At 39.9% G+C, this 19,700-nt stretch overlaps 1 protein-coding gene and 1 long non-coding RNA gene across 4 annotated transcripts in view; one reads left to right on the top strand and one right to left on the bottom strand.

Annotated features, from left to right (window-relative positions):
- Positions 1-513: 513 nt before the first annotated feature.
- On the bottom strand, positions 514-2,926 carry LOC112446016 (uncharacterized). The gene is made up of 2 exons (XR_003034067.2): positions 2,787-2,926; positions 514-842 (listed from the first exon to the last, which is right to left on the bottom strand). It is a non-coding gene; the product is annotated as an uncharacterized lncRNA (long non-coding RNA).
- Positions 2,927-3,035: 109 nt separating this feature from the next.
- FAF1 (Fas associated factor 1) overlaps positions 3,036-19,700 on the top strand; it is a 497,629-nt gene continuing 480,964 nt past the window's right edge. For 2 of the 3 annotated variants that reach the window (XM_059884654.1, XM_059884655.1), the window contains exon 1: positions 3,090-3,494. In XM_059884654.1, the coding sequence (XP_059740637.1) occupies positions 3,450-3,494 (45 nt within the window). In that variant the 5' untranslated portion in view covers positions 3,090-3,449. Of the gene's footprint in view, positions 3,495-19,700 lie in introns of all 3 variants that reach the window. The other variant, NM_001046318.1, reaches the window with a different exon arrangement.

Genomic DNA, 19,700 nt, shown 5'->3' on the forward strand with positions numbered 1-19,700 from the left:
AGGAGTTGGTGATGGACAGGGAGGCCTGGTGTGCTGCGATTCATGGGGTCGCAAAGAGTCGGACACGACTGAGCGACTGAACTGAACTGAACTGAAGATCAAAGAACATGGAGATTCTAGAGAAAGATCTATATTTGAATTAGACTGAGCTCCATGAGTTCATGCAGTAGAACAACTAAGGATGGATATATTAAAACCATTTTTCTTTGCTCGTGTTTATGGACAGAGAATCTCTATACATTTTTATTCTCTTAGTTTGTGACACTGCAATGAAATTGTTTAAGGAAGGAATTCTGGTGAAATGAATTTTCTCAATTCAGTATTTATTTTTCTGGTAGAAAATTACTCTGGATATCCAACCATGAATAGTTAGGTCATAGAGAAGAATCAATCGCCTCACTATACACTATGGAGGGTAAAATGTGGGGAAACAACAGGTAAGTGGAAAGAGCACTAGTTTTGACCTAGCCTCACTGTATAGCATGACTTTGGGCACATTATTAACTTCTCAGAGCAGTTTTTTATTCTGTTTATTCCGTTGTAAACATTAAATGAGATAAGATGTGTAAAATACCTGTACATACTAGACATCCAATAAAAATAAATTCAAAAGCTTTGGTTGTTATATACCCAAGACTTTGCCATGAATGAACTATGGTGAATATAAAAATACATGGAATGAAATGGCTTATAATCTCAAGGGACGTTCAGACTTTGAGGAGAGATTAAAACATGCATAGGGGCTTCCCTGGTGGTGTGGTGGTTAAGATTCTGAGCTCCCAATGCAGGCGTCCAGTTTGATCCCTGGTCGAGAACTACATCCCACATGCTGCAACTAAGACCTGGAGGAGCCAAATAAACAAAAATAAATATTAAAATGTGTAGATGAAACAATTAGACAAAAAAATTACAGAGTTTAATTACAGAGTATTAAATTGTGTTGTAAAGATCGTTAAAGCAGTGATTAGAAAGGAAGAGAGTCCTTGTTGGCTTAAGTTTTATGAAAGAGGTTATCCTGAGAAAAGCATTTAGGAACTGGTGTACAAGTAATACTGGAGGAGGGCATGGCAACCATTCCAGTATTCTTGCCTGCAAGAGCCTGGTGGGCTGCAATCCGTGGGGTTGCAAAGAGTCAGACATGACTGAAGTGACTTAGCACACATGCATACATACAAGTAATAGCAACTAATATGTTTAGACAGCTTTAAGGTTTCTGAAAAGTTTTCACAAGCATTATACACTCAATATTAACAATCACCTTATGAAGTAAGTTTTATGAGCCCCATTTTAGAAATAAATTGAGACTCAGAGCTAAGTTTTTTGTTTTTGTCAAGGGGCAGAACTAGAACTCAAGCCTAGTAATGCTATGCAGTTTATGCTTGTTTTGTAAAAATATCTTATGCTTCCATGCATTTTCATAATTGTTTTCTCATCACCTGAAATAGTCATGTCAGAAGCTGGAGTCAGAGAGTCTAAGTGACCCATCCAGTTTTCCCTAACTAATTAGTTGGGAAAGCAGTACTAGAAACCATATTCCTGAATGTTCAGTGTACTCTTCCCTGGTTTCTACATTACCACATCCTTTTAATTTCCAGATGGAGAGAAGGGAGGGAAAAGGGGAGCAGTACTAGATTTGAATTGGCTCGGATACACACACATTTCCTCACAGAAAAATCTCAACGTTGCAGGATTTGCTCACTTGCTTTGTGCTGAGAATGACATATATGAATGGGACAAGTGAATTGCCACACTTAAATTGCTGGTAGTATGTTTCACCTCGTGATTCACATTCATGCTTTATTTTGGAATTCCTTGGGGGGCAGCAATTAACCAGGAAACCCTTCAATTCATATGACTATGGAGGGTTCTATTCCTTATCTAGCTGATTCTGGGCTAAATACAGACTGTTTTCATTTAAAGAAAAAAAAAAAAAACCCACATAATAAACCTAGACCTTTGGAACACCACAGTGCTCTTCGAGTTCAGGGAATACAAAGATCTAGGCCTTGATTCTATATGGTGATTTCACTATTATCTATTTCAACTCTACAGCACAAAATTATCCATCTTACTTTACACTTTCAGGATTTTATATACTTTCCAAGACAAATACAAGCTCTAGTTCAATCCAGAAGATGATATCTTCCCAAGTCAAAGTTGAACCAATTCTATTGTCACTCTTCCTCCAGCGACAATTACAAACTATCACACTTCACTGTACATGCTGCTGCTGCTAAGTCACTTCAGTCGTGTCCGACTCTGTGTGACCCCACAGACGGCAGCCCACCAGGCTCCCCCATCCCTGGGATTCTCCAGGCAAGAACACTGGAGCGGGTTGCCATTTCCTTCTCACTGTACATAGTCTTTGTCTATTTTTGGCTCAAAGCCTGATCATCTTTGTCTTGGGATGGATATTCTCACCTTTCTCAGCTTCCATGTCTGCCCCATAACTACCGTGGGAATCTGGTTATTTCTTACTCCTTGTTAATTATGTCTGAGGATGCAAGGCGTCATCCTTTATACATTATGTCTGAAGATGCAAGCGTCAGGGCTTGGGATCGAGTATGACAGTGTGTAAGTGGGTTTTGACAGGTTGACGTAAAAGACTGTATATGAAGTTGTATTTTGGTGAAACTTTGTTAGAGAAAATGTACATTTATGAAATGCTGTTAGACGGGTTGTGACTGTGCTGAGTTGGTTTGTGAGGGCTGACGTGTATGTGTGCTACTATATAACAACGTAAGGAGCAGAAACTGACCGCCAACCCAGCCAGAGAGAGGCGGTACCTCAGGCCTTTGCTTGATTCAAACCGGAAAAACCTGTTGCGGGACTCCAAGCTCCCGCAGTTTCAGGTTGGCGTCCCCGCCAGCCGCGCGCAGATCCCCGCCGGGTAGTCGCGAGTCCAGCGCTTGACAGGAGAGCAGTCACGTGGCAGCCGCAAAGCGGCGCTTTGCGACCTCGATGACAGGCAAAATGTGCGACAGCCTTGGCTCTGGCCAACCAGGGGCGGAGGCGGCGGCCTGGGAGGAAGCGGAGGAGGCGGAGGCGGCCGTGGCGTTTGCCCGCCTGCTTTTTCGCTGTCTTTCTCCGCCCCCGCCGGTCTCGCCGCCGCTGAAGAGAGCCGGGTGCGCGGTGTCGCAACCTGCCTTCATCCTGGCCGGCGACAGTAAGACCGGACCCACATCCTTACCAACCTCTCTGTCTGGGAGGCTGCGGAGCGGGCTCTACAGGGTACAGGCGGGCGGCCCAGGCGCCTGAAGGTTACCGAGTGCATGAGCGCCTAGCCTCCCGCACTGCCCCGCCCGCCGGCCCGCCGGCCCGCCCGCCGGCTCGCCCGCCAGCCCTTCGGCGCCCGGCGGCGGCGGCGGCGGCGGCGACGGCCGCAGGAGGCGCAGTCTCCCTCCCAGGTGCGCGCTTCGCTCCCGGAGCCGCGGAACTCGGCGGCCGCCATGACGTCCAACATGGACCGGGAGATGATCCTGGCGGATTTTCAGGTGAAGTATTGGGCCCGATTATCCTCCCATCTCCAACCTCGTGGCTTCCCAGTGCCCAAAGGGTGGCCTCTTCACAGCGTTTGTTTGAGCACAGCAGTGCTGTGTGGTTTAGGTTTTTTTTTTATACAGTACCTGGCTTGGGATGTGTGTGTGTTGTGAGCTGTGGGGGATTATGGTATGTTGGGGCGTGTGTAGAATGTGTTATGTACGGTTTGAATGTGGTTTATAGGGTGAGGTGGTATTGTGTTGGGTTGTTTTGTGTGTGGACTGTGTATTGTTTCCTGTATTATATGAAGAGTGTGTAGAGTTTGAAGGTATTAAATATGGGGCTTCTAAGTATGAGGTGCTTTGGGTGAGGAGTTTGGGTTGTTTATGAGGACAGTGTGCTGTGTGGAGTGTGGGTGTGGTGTTGTGGGTGTGGTGTATTAAGGGGAGAGTTAAAAAGAATGATGAGGTGGTAAGGGTAGCAGGGCATTGTGCTGGTTTTGAAGGAGAATAAACATTTGAGACTTTGATGCCTAATTAGATTCTTTGGGTATAGGAAGATGAGGAGTGTATATATCAAAGTGAATTTACAAACTGAATTCACAAGTTGAATAAATTACCAATCCATGCTTTTGGACTCCCTTCCTCTACAGATTTGAATTACTTGGTTGGTGTTCTTTCTCCAGGAATAATTTAAAGGATGAGCTAAGATTATTTCTTAGTGAACCCAACTGTAGTGCCACTGGCATATGATTGTTTTAGGGAGACCCTTTGAAAGTAGAGCTGTATGCTTCACGAAGCACTTGGAGTTAGAATACCCTGTAAACACCACTTTTGCCTTTTGATGTTTGAAGAAAATGTTGTAGTGAGATGTTTTTAATCATTTATTTTGGCATTAACTTAGAAGCTTCAGTAACATATAGGCAGACATTTCCTTCCTTTAACGCTGTCATCATTGCACATGGTCTAACATTAGCTTAGTAGGCAGTATTTTTTCTTAATGATATTTTGTAGGGCTTTTCTTCTTTCTTTGATTTTTAAAGTTACTTATTCTTACAACTTTATATTCTGATGTCCATTTCCAGAGTTTGCTTTTAATTATCTAAGATACCTGCTACATTAGGGAAATGCATGTGTCTGCATTTCATTATACTGTAACTTTCAAACTCAGAAAGAGGTTCTGAAAAGTTGACCACAAGCTTTTGGTGCTTTGTAGGATTAGGATTGGCCTGAGATTTTCTGCCTAATTTCACTTTCTTTTTTCATTCTCCAATTCAGTCTTCTACCTAATGTGGAATATGATTGTGTGACAAAGGACTCTATATATCTAGAAATGGTTTTATCCTTTTGTAAAATTGTTCTGCTCTGGTAGGAACAGCTTTAGACTACAACAAAAAGGATAGTTTACTCATTAAAACTTACTCTAGTAACTTGTTGCTGTTTTCTCTCATTTGTGACAATTATTATGCTCAGATGTATTGGTTTTGGTCTGGAAATTTAGAATTCTTGTATTCAGAGGTAAAGTAAGATTTTCTGACAAGCTTTTCAGATTTTATTTTGAGCACATGAAAACATTCTAGTAAGTTTTTTTCTTCAAACAATTGGCAATGCTGTGAACAGTTGTTTACAAATGGAAAAAAGAAGCTTATGGCATCTGCATCAAACAATTATTTGCCAAATGGTGAGAGTTAATTTCATATTGTCAAATAGGAAGGAGAATATTATTGTAAAATAAAGTTATTTAGAAAACCGTACACAAGCATGTTAGCTTTTTGTGTATTTTAGGAACCTTGTATTCCTCTTGCAAATGATGATTCCAGATCAGTTTACTCCAGTGGACTTGGTTTTAAAATGGATTATTCTTCACTATGCTGTACACCTGAAACTAACACAGCATTGTAAATCAGCTGTGTGTGTGTGTGTGTGTGTGTGTGTGTGTTAGTTCCTCGGTCTTGTCCAACTCTTTGTGACCCCATGGACTGTAGCCCTCCAGGCTCCTCTGTCCATGGGATTCTCCAGGCAAGAATACTGGAGTGGGTTGCCATTCCCTTCTCCAGGGAAATCAGCTGTCTCCAATACAAAACAAAAATAAAAATTATTCTTTTAAATAATATTATGTAAAAGTTTTATAGAATTAACCTAAAAAAAAACATTTATCCAGTTACCAGAAACCAATCAATTTACTTTAAAAATTATAGCTTGAGATTTGAGATATAGATGTATGGATGATACTGGCTTCTTCTGTAACTGGACAAATTGATTTCCCCAGCAAGAGTGAACATAGTGTAATTATGTTCTGCTTATTTCATATGATTGTGAAAATTAATAATAGTTTTGAGCTCATTGCTGCCATTGTAGAAAAGGACATGATTTTAAAATGTGACTAAAATTTAAAATAATTAGGTTTATGACGTTGATTATTGCTAGATAATAGGTTCTTACAAATACAGTGTCCAAATGTGGGAAAGTTCTTGAGAAGGATTTTGTATTCTCTCTAAATATTTCATCTTAATAAAGAAAGGACTTCTGGTGAAGTCAGTGGAGGAGTGGCTAACAATCATATGAGGTAAATAGAACATAATTTTACTATGTTGAGTTTTGGGTAGGGAAATTGATTTGACCAGTTATAGAAGAAGCATGTATCATTCAAGCATCTACATTCCAAGTCTTAGGCTATAATTTTTAAAAATTGCCTGGTTTCTTTTAATGGGATAAGTAGTGGATGAAAGATTATGGCTCACACTTAATGGAATACATTTGGTTTTGTAGGTGAGTGAACTAATTACAAAGCAAATATATTTCCAATTGTCTTCTAAAAGATTTCTCCCCCTCAACCCCAAGTAAAAGCAGCTACCAATTGGAAAAAATGTTAAATTGTGGTGAAATACGCATAAGATAAAATTTGCCATCTTAACTATTTTCAAGTTAAGAGATTTGAGATAGAGATGCGTGGATGACAGTTCAGTGGCTTTAAGTATGATCACAGTTGTGGAACCAACCATCTTCAAAACTCTTTTTATCTTGCAAAACTGTAACTCTGTTTCTATTAAATAACTTCCCATTCTTCCTTCTCTCCAGTCCCTGGCAACCACCATTCTTTCTGTCTCTGTGAATATGAATGCTCTAGGTACTTTAGATAAGTGGAATCATACAGTATATGTTCTTTTGTGACTTACTTATTTCACTTAGAATAATGGCCCCAATATTCATCCATGTTGTAGCATGTGTCAGGATTTCCTTCCTTTCTAATATTATTGAATACATGGAATAATATAATGGAATATGGAATATAATGGACTATTAATAATACTCCATTTTGTGTAGGTACCACATTTTGTTGATCCATTCATCTGCCAGTGGACACTTTTCGCCCATGTTTTGGCTATTGTGAATCATTGATGTTCTACATGGGTGTTCAAATATCTCTTTAAGTCCCTGTTCTCAATTCTTTTGGATATATGCCCAGAAGTAGAATTGCTAGATCATATTGTATTTCTATTTTTAATTTTTTTAGGAATTGCCTATTGTTTTCCATAGTGGTTGCATCCCCAAAATTGAGTGGAGAGAATGACAACATAGTGTTTAATCAATTATTTGTAAATTCCACTCTGAACAAGTAAGTTTGGAACTTAGAATAGTCTAACAAAAATCAGCTTTAAATGTAAATAGTGTTAGCATAGTATATTACTGGTAAAGGAATGAGTAGACTAGTACACCTACAGTTCTGGCTAACCAGAATGAGGAGGGGGTGTAAAGGAATTTCCTGGGTTTAAAAAACAGGCAGGCACTGATGAATTGTGAGTTTTTCCCCTTCCTTAAGGTCTTTTTTTATAACAAAGAGATGCATTCAGGTGAAAATTCCAAATCTTTTTGTAATTGTATAATTCTTTGAATTTTTTTAAAGGTTGAGGTATAGAACAAAAATCATTTGATCAAACAAACTCTTGATACTGTATTTGATTTGCTTACAGATGAGAAAACACTTTTGCAAACAAAATTGTAGTTGCTATTTAATAAGTAGTTACCTTTTACTTTAATTCTAGATGAACAGAAGAATGAGTCTTCTCTCTTCCCCATCCCTTTAACTTTTCAATTAATACTATGCCAAATTGTTTTTCATTTAAGATACTTTTTTTACTTATACTTTTTTTTTTTTTGAGAGCAAAATGAGTGGTGTAGCAATTTAGTGTCACATGTGCGTCACGTATTTTTCTGTTTCTTGGTAACCGATAATACAGACACATAGATTAGAGTTCTACTCAAGTGAAGCAAAAGCAACTCTAACTAGTAGTAATATTTTCTTTCAGACTTTTTCTTAAACAAAACTCATCTGCTTTGCTAAAAAAGTATTTTTTTCTTGAATCTAGTTCTGTTGGTCACAATAAGAAGACCTTTATTTCTTCTCTAATTTGGCACTGATTTTGATGTTACTTCAGTTGTGTATCCTGGATGACACAATTGTGCGTTTGTTTTCCACTCCTGGTCTTTCCCGCTAGTAATACCTTTGTTACCTAAATTGCTTTGTACATTTACATTTATTGGATTATCAATATAATAAATTTTCATTTGCCTATCAATTCCTCTCTGAAGCATGAACTCTTCATGACACTACTGGTCTACCCTTTCATTACATTTTTTCCTTCTAAGTAAAGCTGTGAATCCTCCTGTCTTTCTCAGTTTGACACAAAGAGTTATCTTCTACAAAAGAGGATATCAGACTGTGAATAGAATTGGTACTAATCAGACAGACAGGTTTCCTTGGTGATATTGTGAATCAGGGACCAAACTAAGTATTCATGGAACATCATCTTTACTTCCTGGGAAGTTATCTTGGGTGAGATTGAGTGCTATGGTAGGAAGTAGTCTTGTTACTCTTTTTTCTTTTCTTTTCTTCACTGTCCCTTTATTTTTAGAGGGACAAATCATATTGTTTTGTGTTTGGATGGTTGGTCATTGTGGAAATAAGGTTTTGGCATGTAGGTTAAAGTTTAGTAAATAGTGGTTAAGAGAATGGACTTTGATGTCCGATTATTTAGATTAAAATCACAGCTCTGCCTCTTACTCATCTTGTCATTTTTGACCAGTTACTTCATACCACTTCGCTTCAGTTTTCCCATAGGAAAAATGAGTTAAAGTGATTAGAACAGATGTCTGATATAGAAAGTGTTTAATAAATTTTAGCTGTTATTTTCATTGTTGACAGTTTTAAGGTACACACTTGTTTCCTGCAGGGGACTTCAGAGATCATCTGTTTCTAGCTTCTCATTTTTCCTTTTGTGGAAGTTGAGACACAGAAAAGGGAAGTGACTTGTCCAAGGTCATGAACTGGTTTGAAACAAAGGTTTTATTCAGGTGTATATAAGATTGTTCATTTTCTAGCTTAATTTGTCAGATAGCTTGAATTTCCAAGGGAAAACAAGATCCACCACTTAGAAATTTCTCTAAATTGATAAAACTTATGTATAAATAAAGAGTTCCTGGCATATAGCAGACATGCCAGAAGGAAGGAAGGGAGGGAAGAAAAGGAGGAGGAAGGGAGGGACTGATCTCCCTAGACTGCCATTCAGTCCAGTCCAGTGCCATGCTTCTAACCTCACAGGTGGTCAGAAACTGTGGAATGGAAGACTTCAGATTTGTTGAGTGTGGTTGGGTGGATGCCTATTGTTTGCCAGACAGGTTTTATGGACTCTGTAGTTCAAGGGTCAGGAAACTGTAATCTATAAGCTGGTTGTCTGTTTTTATAAATAAAGATTTATTGACACACAGCCACACCCATTCATTTACCTGTTTTCTATGACTGCTCTGTGAGTAGTTGAGACAGAGACTTCATGGCCCACAAACTTAAAATATTTACTATCTGGGCTTTTAAGATAAACTTATCTACCTTTTCCCATAACATACCCCTCAGCCCACCCCATGATATCAGTACTTTTCTTTCTAGGTTTTAGTAACTCTAAAGTGAGAACATTTGAATGTATCACAGGCCACGTTATATGTTTACTCTTCTATAGGAGGCACTTAGGCTAACTAGAGCTGTTTTTTTTTTTTTTTTTTTTTGCTTTGGCTTGTGGTTTTCTGAGAGAGTCATTTATCCTTTCTGGATATCAGTTACTCAGAATACAAGATGGAGATCTGTTTAGAGCCCTATCTACTTGAACATAAAAGATTGGACTAGATCAGGTGTTCAGATAGAGTCTGAATAATCACTTGATGTTGGGGACATTCAGATATAATTTAGGTAGTTTATCTAGCTTTGTTGTGTTGTTCTTTAGTCGCTAAGTCATGTCTGACTCTTTGCGACCAACCCTATGGACTGTATTCCTCCAGACTCTTCTGTCCATGGGATTTCCCAGGCAAGAATACTGGAGTGGGTTGTCACTTCCTTCTCCAGGGGATCTTACTGATCCGGGGATTGAACCTGTGTTTCCTGCAATGGCAGGAGGATTCGTTACCACTGAGCCACCAGAGAAGCCAGTTTATCTAGCTTGTTGAGTTCATGTGCATGCTAAGTCTCTTCAGTTGTGTCCAACTCTTTGCGTCCTATGGACTGTAGCCTGTCAGTCTCCTGTCCATGGAATTCTCTAGGCAAGAATACTGGAGTGGGTTGCCATGCCCTCCTCCAGGGGATCTTCCTGACCCAGGGATCAAATTCGCTTCTCTTATATCTCCTGCACTGGCAGGCTGATTCTTTACCTGGGAAGCCCTTATCTAGCTTAAGGTATTAGCAAGCTACATCCTGAGTGCCAAATCACCATCTTTTTTTTTTTTTAGTGAAGCCTTATTGGAAGACAGTTATGCATAATCATTTATGTATTGTCTCTGGCCACTTTTGCCCTTGTTATCAGAGTTGAGTAGTTCATTGCATGGTCTGCAGAGCCCTGGCTCTTACAGGAAAGTTTACTGATCCCTGGTCTAGATAAGTGGTTTTCAGCTTTGGATGATTTCTGTGCCCCAGAGAACATTGGGCAGTTTCTAGAAACATTTTTGGCTGTCACAACTGGGGGGTGCTGCTGGCATTTAGTGGATAGAGGCCAGGGTTCTGCTAAATATTGTACAATGCAGTAGACATCCCATGATGATGATGAATTATCTGCCTTAGAATTTCAATAGTGCTAAAAACCACTGGTCTAAATTAGTGGTTCTCAATCTTTAGCTTGCATAAAAATAACTGGGGAAGAAAATGAAAGTGTTAGTCACCCAGTCGTGTCCCACTCTTTGTGACCCCATGGACTGTAGCCTACCAGACTCCTTTGTTCACGGAATTCTCCAGGCAAGAATACTGGAGTGGGATGCTATTTCCTTCTCCAGGGAATCTTCTCAACCCAGGGATTGAACCGAGGTCTCCCTCATTGTGGGCAGACTCTTTACCGACTGAGCCACTAGGGAACACCAAAAAAAAAACAACCTGGGAGGACTTGTTAAATCACGAGACCAGAGTTTTTGATTGAGTAGATCGTGGGTGGTGCTTGCAGATTTGCATTTCTACCAGGTTCTCAGGTTATTCTGATGTTGCTGAATCTGTGGATTAGAGAACAACTGAACTAAATTATTTTTGATGTTACATTCATTCCTGTGATTCTTTGATTTTGTGATCTTAAGTATTCTTCCATTTTTTATGACTTAGAAAAATTTGAGTATTTCAGTGTATACTTGATGCTGATAATAAAATGTGGTGTTTCATGAGTCTATATGTTTGAAGGCTTAGTTTTCATATCCCTTTGAGTGTGTGCGTGCTCAGTTGTGTCTGACTCTTTGTGACCCTATGGACTATCGCCCGCCAGGCTCCTCTGTCCATGGGATTCTCCAGGCAAGAATACTGGAGTGGGTTGCTGTTTATCCCTCCAGGAGATCTTCTCAAACCAGGTCTTGAATCCGTGTCTCCTGCATCTCCTGCATTGGGAGGTGGATTCTTTACCACTGAGCCACCTGGGAAACCCTCATATCCTTTTGGAGTACTTCTGTTTGTCTTTCAAAATCCTTGCCTACCTTTTTCTTATTTAATTACATTAATATTCTGTGCCCAGTTAGTGTTAATCATTTCTTCTTATATATCTTGTACATATTCTCTTCTTTTGAGTCTTATATCAGATTGTTGCTAATCACTTACCATGTTTCTTTCCTCTACTGTGAGCTGTTTGAACAACTACCTGGATCTTAACCACTGTTCCTGTAGTATCTATTAAGAGGTGCTCAGTGAATATTTTTGAAGGAATATTATGAATATTGGCTGTTATGGTACAAATAAATGGAGTAGAATTGTAAAATTTTATGTATTTTTAAGTGCCTACTGTTTTGTGACATATAGTTTTGAATAAGTAAATCTGTCATTGGGAGAGTAAAAATTAGACTCATTTATTGAATTGAGGGTTATAACTTCAAGGTGAGCCATTTATAGGGAAGTTCAAAACACCTACCCTCTGTGTTAGCTTTTATAGAGGACTCAGTAAGATAATGTGGCAAAATATAGGGCTTGAGGCCATGACCTTTGTAAAATTTGAATGCTATCACTGAATTGCCTTATGTTACCACTCTACCTGATTACATTTTCACTCAAACTGTTTTTAAGGCAGAAATTCTAATCTCAAATCAAAATTTCTTACCATGTTAAATCATTAATCATTTTAAGGTAAATTTGAGAAGCAAAATTAACGGAATAATTGTACCAGTCTTTATACTTATTTGTGGTTATAGAGGAAAAATTGAGATAGAATGAGATATCAAGTTATGGTAAAGAAAAGTAGAAAAGTTTGGAGGTTATATGCACCTTAATGGCGTTAGAGTTAGGTTCCGTCACATTCCCCTCCCTTCCTCCCCTCCCCTCCATCCCAGAATTCATGTGCTTTAAGGACTGAACTATAATAGAAAAATGTTAGAGGAAAGTTTTGTCTCTTGTGCTCTCCTGGCATCCCACTCTCTTTCTCTCAAGGGAAGAATAGTGGTTAAACTGTTTTTTTTTTTTTTAAAAAAAACTGTTTAAACTGTTTTTAAAGTCAATTTTAGTCATATTCTTTGGCATCTTTAAAGCGAGATGGAGACATGATTGATCGTTTTTATTTTAGGTTTAATGAGGAAGGAATAATAATATTAGCATATAGCTTTTGACTAGTTTGTATGTGCCAGATATTGTGCTAGGTTCTTAACGTCTAAATTCTACAGCAACCCTGTCTTGGATTTCAGAGATAACCACGGTTTCTGTATAACTTGTCAGAGTCCTGACTGCTGCTGCTTTTGTTTCTGATTATATTTTCAAGGATATTTGTGCAGTGAGAAGCCTTGGAAGATAGAGGTAGTATCTCTCTCTGGAGCAAAGGGTAAGCACGCACAGTGTCCATTTAAAAAGAATTCGGTGCTCCAGGCTCTGGGCTCCTTCTCTGTAATACAGTCCACTGTACGTGCAGGTATCGTGTGGACTGCTTTGTTTGTGTCATGCAGTGGGAAATGGAACTAGGAAACTGTGCAAGAAAATTCTGATATTTTGACTACAAATATTGCCATGAATCATAAAGTTCATTGTCTCCAACTCAGGAGTCTAGGTCTTCTGCCAGCATCCATGAAACTGGCAGGCTCCAACCTCGTTTGCAAGCAGGGTGAAAATCACATATCCTTCAGTTCTCTTAGCAGTTCTAGCAATAAGGATGGGATGTTGACAGACACTTAACTTTCTGGAAGAGGAAGACTGAGGGCCTTATGGGCTGGTTAATAATTTGAGGGAAGTCCTTGGGAATTGGTAGTGAATGTGTTGACAGAACTGAGTGGTTCTCTACTTTCTTGCCTATTAATGAGGAGGAAGTAAGTAGGTGGTTGCAGACTGAGTACCAGGAAGTAGGTTCAAAGACAGCTGCCTAAACAGTCCTCTGGTTGTGGCTTGTTGTTGTCATAGCCTGCTGGGCTCCTCTGTCTAGGGATTTCCTAGGTAAAAATTCTGGAGTGGTTGTCATTTCCTTCTTCACTGGTTGTGGCTAACTTTCAACAACTCTCAAATGTCCTCTTAGATGGAGGGAATGTTTTCCACCAATTTGTCAGTCAGACTCAGATTCTGACGCTCCACAATGTAGCAAATAGCAATAAGATTTGTCCTGGCTGGGCAGAAGGTTCTGCCTCCTTTCAGACATTTACAGATGTATATACACCTACATTTCAATGTGAAAGGAGTCAAATTTACAGTCCCGTGGACAGAAAGCAAAATTATTAGAACTTTCACTGGTTTGTCTGAGAGATCAGAGGATGAGGGTGCATAATGTCTTGTAGCTCAGCCCCTCCTTTGAAGGAAGCTTTATTCCCAACTTCATTATCTAAAGCAAAGCCAGTGACTCAGTGAGGTCCTCAATTTATTAAGGTTTCCCTAAACCTGGACCTGGTTCACCCGTGGTTCAGCCAAGCTGAAATGGGTTGTGTCTGCTTGTCGTTTGTGACTGTTCAGCCTCTGCACCAGCTATGCAGACTAGTAATGACTGTAATTGCTGTGTTCAGTGTATAGAACTCAAGAGTGTTCTTATAGGTCTGGCCTATCCTTTCCTTCATGAGACTTGTTGTATTTCTATTGACCCTTGGCCTGTAGCCAGTGGCCCAGCTATTTGGTCTGCCACTTGGAAACTATAGACTGACAGATTAAAGACAGCTTTCTTTGAAGCTGTGAACTATGGAAACAAATTATAGCTGCTGATCAAACTGTCTGAATCACTCATGTAGATGCCCACAGTAAGGGCTTTTTCTCTGATGAAGCCCCCTGGAATCAAGCTTCTGATTGAGCCTGTACTGCACAGAGCCATTACTGTTGGCCAGGATCCATCATCATATCAGATGTGACAACATATTAACTATCATAAAGTGTGTGTAAAGTAAAAGACTGTATTTCTGATGCAGAGGGAACCATTGCATGCCAGACTTGTGACTCCTCCCAAAAGTTGACCTGTTTGTCACATGAGAGAAGCCACATTGCCTGGGATGTGGCCTCTGCTTGCTTTTGGCAGGGTAAATAAATTGGACCTTGACCTCCCTCTCTGAAATATCAGCAGTGCCTCACTGTTCTTGGTCCAGTAAGCTGACTGGCTACGCCATTTTGGCTCTTGAAACTAATTGTGCTCTACTTTCCATCTTTCTGGACCTTTTGCAGTCTGACAATGGTGTTGTTTTTATTGCAAAAGTCAGTAGTGAGCTGACAGTCAAGGTATTTGAGGGACCTTTGATGCACTCTACCATTCACAGCTTTTTGATTGTCATTCCTATGATTTCTCTTAACCTTATGGACAGGTCTATTGGAAATATCAGGAGTTGGCCTCCAGATTCTTCACTTTCATGCAAAACACCTTGCAGCACTTCCTGATGCCTACCCCAGCCCCACACCATAGCCTTCAGTTAAAGATTCTGTGGGGCAGATTACTGGTGGGCCTGGTCAGCTGGGACGGTTTGGATTAACTGCCTTCATTAATTCCTGTCAACAACAAGGATTAAGCTCAATTGTAGGAATTGAATTGGGAACCCTAAGGCCACCACTTAAATGGGACATCATGTTGAGACACAAGTTAATAGTGCCTCCAGACTGATGTAGGGACCACTTGGAAGGAACCAACAATTGTGAACAACCCACTCTTTCTAGGTGCACTGTGTCTGCCTTCAGGACTGTATTTCTTGTGTGGAAACCAGGCATTAATTCCCCTTCCTCCAAAAAATATGGACTCCTTCACCTTTTGAATATTTAAGTAAACATCACCAGTAGATCTTGTAGCCTTCATATGACTGCCAAGATCTCTCCCAAATGAGGCTATCTTTGGGAAAGCCTCGCAGAGTGATTTTTGATTTGTTATTTGCGTGCACCCTGTGGACAGTTATCTCTCAGAGGGAAGTCATTCAATTAGAATAGGTGGTTCAAAATTTGTTCCTGACTTTTTAGCTGAAGTGATCAGTGGATCATCTTAGCTCTGGAAAGCATTCAGGTCAGCCTCAAGTCACAAGTTGATGAAATTGCCCTATACTTCTTTCCTGTGGGTCAGGGCAGAGTCTGTATAATTGTTAATTCATTCCCTTGTTCTAGATTAATGCCTTGGGCCAAGTGAAAAGGTTAATACAGAAACTGAGAGAAAGCTATCAGACTTTTTTTTTTTAAAGATTTTAGTTTTTGACTGGTTTGGATCCTTGTTGCTGTGCACAGGCTTTTTCCAGTTGCGGTGAGCTGGGGTGGTCTTTGTACTGGTGCTCGGGCTTCTCTTTGCGATGGCTTCTCTTGTTGCAGAGCGTGGGCTCTAGGTGAGCAGGCCTCAGTAGTCGCAGCATGTAGATTGAGTAGTTTCCGTACGTAGGCCCTGGAGCACTGGCTCAGTAGTTGTGGCTCACAGGCCTTACAGCAGGTAGGATTGAGCTAGTGTCCCCTGCATAGACAGGTGGGTTCTTAACCACTAGACCACCAGGGAAGCCCTACACACTTTTCTGAGGTAAACCCTGATGACTTATCTGATTTTTTTCATATTACTTGGGTGTGGAACCCTGAGGAACATGGATGAAATAAATTTTGAAGGTTGTCATCATCCTGCTGACTGTTGATAGTTGCCTTAATTAAATGTTGTATGAGACAAATTAGATAGATTTAGCCCTAGCTTCTGCCAATCAGATTAATCACAGTGGCTGCTGGAGTGGTATACCCATGAGAAACTTTTCAGTGGCAGAAATGGTTAGGATTGAGGGGTAGATATTGTTGGGAGATGGTTTTCTGTGTCTCTTCTATTTCTGCATGTCTTATGAATAGAGACACTGGTTGTTCCAAACTGCTGTTTTCAAGGGTGTTGGATTGTGACCAGCCATGGTCACATGTCTCCTTCCAGACCAAAGGGCAAGTTTGCTTATGGCCTGGAAAATAAAGATAAACAAAGTAAAGAGTGGGCATGCTTACTGTCCACGATAAAAGATTCATGTTCGGACTTGTCTGATGGTCCAGTGGATAAGAATCCATCTGCCAATACAGGAGACACGGGTTCACTCCCTGGTCTGGGAAGATTCCATATGTTGTGAAGCAAAGCCAGTATACCACAACTACTGAGCCTTCCTCCAGCATTCATGAAATTATAACAGGCTGCATTGTTAGCATGCAAGTAAGTTGAGAGTAATATTTGATGCTTCACAGTTCTTACCACCATGAAAGGTTGGTAATCCCTCATGGTACAGATTGATTTTGGAGATACTTGTAATTACTACTAACGTTTACTGAGCATTACTTTTTACTGGTGTCTGTGATGTGTTTTATCTGCATTATCCAAACTAATTGGTATATGACATCTAATCTGTGGTAGCTCTTGTTATTATTCCCATTTAAAAGATGAAAAAATGGAGGTGTAAAGAGGTTAAGTAGTTATCTAATGACAGCTAGTCATAACAAGACTGGTTTTGGAACTCAGTTCTAGTCTGTGAAATTATATATATACACATTTCTTAAATGGGGGTGCTGCTGCTGCTGCTGCTGCTAAGTCGCTTCAGTCGTGTCCGACCCCATAGACGGCAGCCTACCAGGCTCCCCCGTCCCTGGGATTCTCCAGGCAAGAACACTGGAGTGGGTTGCCATTTCCTTCTCCAATGCATGAAAGTAAAAAGTGAAAGTGAAGTCGCTCAGTCGTGTCCGACCCTCAGCGACCCCATGGACTGCAGCCTTCCAGGCTCCTCCGTCCATGGGATTTTCCAGGCAAGAGTACTGGAGTGGGGTGCCATTGGCATGCTAGGGAGTACCCAAAGCTACAGAATAAATATGCACATTTTGTAGGACCAATTTACGAGAATAAACAAAATATATGTTTTTAAAGAATTAAAGACAGTTATCATGAAAGTGGAGCCTATTACACAGAGTGAAGTAAGCCAGAAAGAAAAACACCAATACAGTATACTAACTCATATATATGGAATTTAGAAAGATGGTAACGATAACCCTGTATGCGAGACAGCAAAAGAGACACAGATGTGTAGAACAGTCTTTTGGACTCTGTGGGAGAGGGAGGGGGGGGATGATTTGGGAGAATGGCATTGAAACATGTATCAGTTTAGTTCAGTTCAGTCGCTCAGTCATGTCCGACTCTTTGTGACCCCATGAATCGCAGCAAGCCAGGCCTCCCTGTCCGTTACCATCTCCCGCAGTTCACTCAAACTCATGTCCATCGAGTCAGTGATGGCATCCAGCCATCTCGTCCTCTGTCATCCCCTTTTCTTCCTGCCCCCAACCCCTCCCAGCATCAGAGTCTTTTCCAATGAGTCAACTCTTCGCATGAGGTGGCCAAAGTACTGGAGTTTCAGCTTTAGCATCATTCCTTCCAAAGAACACCCAGGGCCGATCTCCTTTAGAATGGACTGGTTGGATCTCCTTGCAGTCCAAGGGACTCTCAAGAGTCTTCTCCAACACCACAGTTCAAAAGCATCAATTCTTCGGTGCTCAGCTTTCTTCACAGTCCAACTCTCGCATCCATACATGACCACTGGAAAAACCATAGCCTTGACTAGATGAACCTTTGTTGGCAAAGTAATGTCTCTGCTTTTCAATATGCTATCTAGGTTGGTCATAACTTTTCTTCCAAGGAGTAAGCGTCTTTTAATTTCTTATCATATAAGAAACTAACCGCTGGTCCAGGTTCGATGCAGGATATAGGATGCTTGGGGCTGGTGCACTGAGACGACCCAGAGGGATGGTATGGGGAGGGAGGAGGGAGGGGGGTTCAGGATGGGGAACATGTGTACACCCATGGCAGATTCATGTTGATGTATGGCAAAACCAATGCAATATTGTAAAGAAATTAGCCTCCAATTAAAATAAATTTAAATAAAAAAATTAAAGATAGTTATCATGAAGTAAATATAAAATTTGCATGAATTTTAAATAGAAAAGGAAATTTCAAAGAAATTGTAAAAATGTGGCCTGCTTTTCTTTGGGTCATCTCCTCCCCTCCCGTGAGAGAACATGTTTTCCTCTATTATTCTGACTACAGTAGAGGAAAATATTAATAAGAACTGCATTTTACATGGTAGCCTTAAGAGAAAAACACCAAGATGCCTCCAGTTAGTTTTGATTTTCATCTTATTGTATATAGCTTTGTGAAACACAAAAAGGAAGAATAACGAGGTTTTTCTGGTGTCTCAGGATTTACTGAGGTTAATAGAGGAATCAAAGAAGAACAAAACTGGTATTCATTGACTTCTTATCTTGAAATTGTGTGTGGCAGTGGTTTCTATTGGGATTACTTAGTACTTTAGCAAGAGATTATCCTGTCACTGGTATTTTTTTTTTTTTACTTTACTTTTGCATTTATCAGGATTTGCATCATTTTGGGGCGTGCTGTCTGTTTGGGTATACTTGTGAGGTCCTGGTAGTGGGATGTGTAGCTAAAGTCCTTCTGTATCTATGGGGGATTGGCTCCACAAGTCCCTGAAGATACCCAAATCCCAGGATGTTTAAGTCCCTTACGTAGAATGGCCCAGTACAGTCTGCAGGTTTCACATCCATGGATACTGTAATGACATAGTGGCAAGAGTAATAGAGTTGATTCCACTGAATCAATCAAGTTGACCCCAAGTTGATATACATGAACTTTGTTTTACACTGTGTGTTTTTTTTTTTTTTTTGCATTGTATTTTTAAAAAAGAAAAACATTACTTAGTGATTATTTTGGGATAATGTAGTAAGATATTTTGCCATGGTTGACTGAATATTTGAGGAAATTAAATACTTAGGGTTTTGAAATATGATAAAATATATTAGGTTATGTTAAAAAATGTTCTTATCCTTTAGAACTATATACAGAAATACTTACAGATGAAATGATATGATGTCCGGAATTTACTTCAGAACTCTCTGGGAGGTCTTTGCGGCTAGATTGATGGGGAATAAAACAAAAGTGGTTGTGCCTTGGTACTTGTTGACGAGGCTATTATGTTCATGGTTGTTCATTTTACTGTTAACCTCTACTCTTGTATGTGCTATATCTTTTTCATAAAAAAGTAAAAAAGATGTTTTGCCAAAATAAAAGTTACTTCGGGGAGATTGTAAGCTTTAGGATAGTATCTTCATGTTCCAATGTACTGTAAGATTAGAGGAATAGGGATATGACTATTACAAGGAAGTTACAACAATCATAATAATGTTATATAATTCTAGCATTTTACCAATAAAGTTGGTAAATTTTTGTCTTCAATGTAAAATTTAAAGTAGCTTACTAGTTAAATTTTCTTTCTTAAAAGCTTTAGCTGAAGTCTTGG

The sequence above is a fragment of the Bos taurus genome, chromosome 3 (genome assembly GCF_002263795.3).
Source record: "Bos taurus isolate L1 Dominette 01449 registration number 42190680 breed Hereford chromosome 3, ARS-UCD2.0, whole genome shotgun sequence".
NCBI lineage: Eukaryota > Metazoa > Chordata > Mammalia > Artiodactyla > Bovidae > Bos > Bos taurus.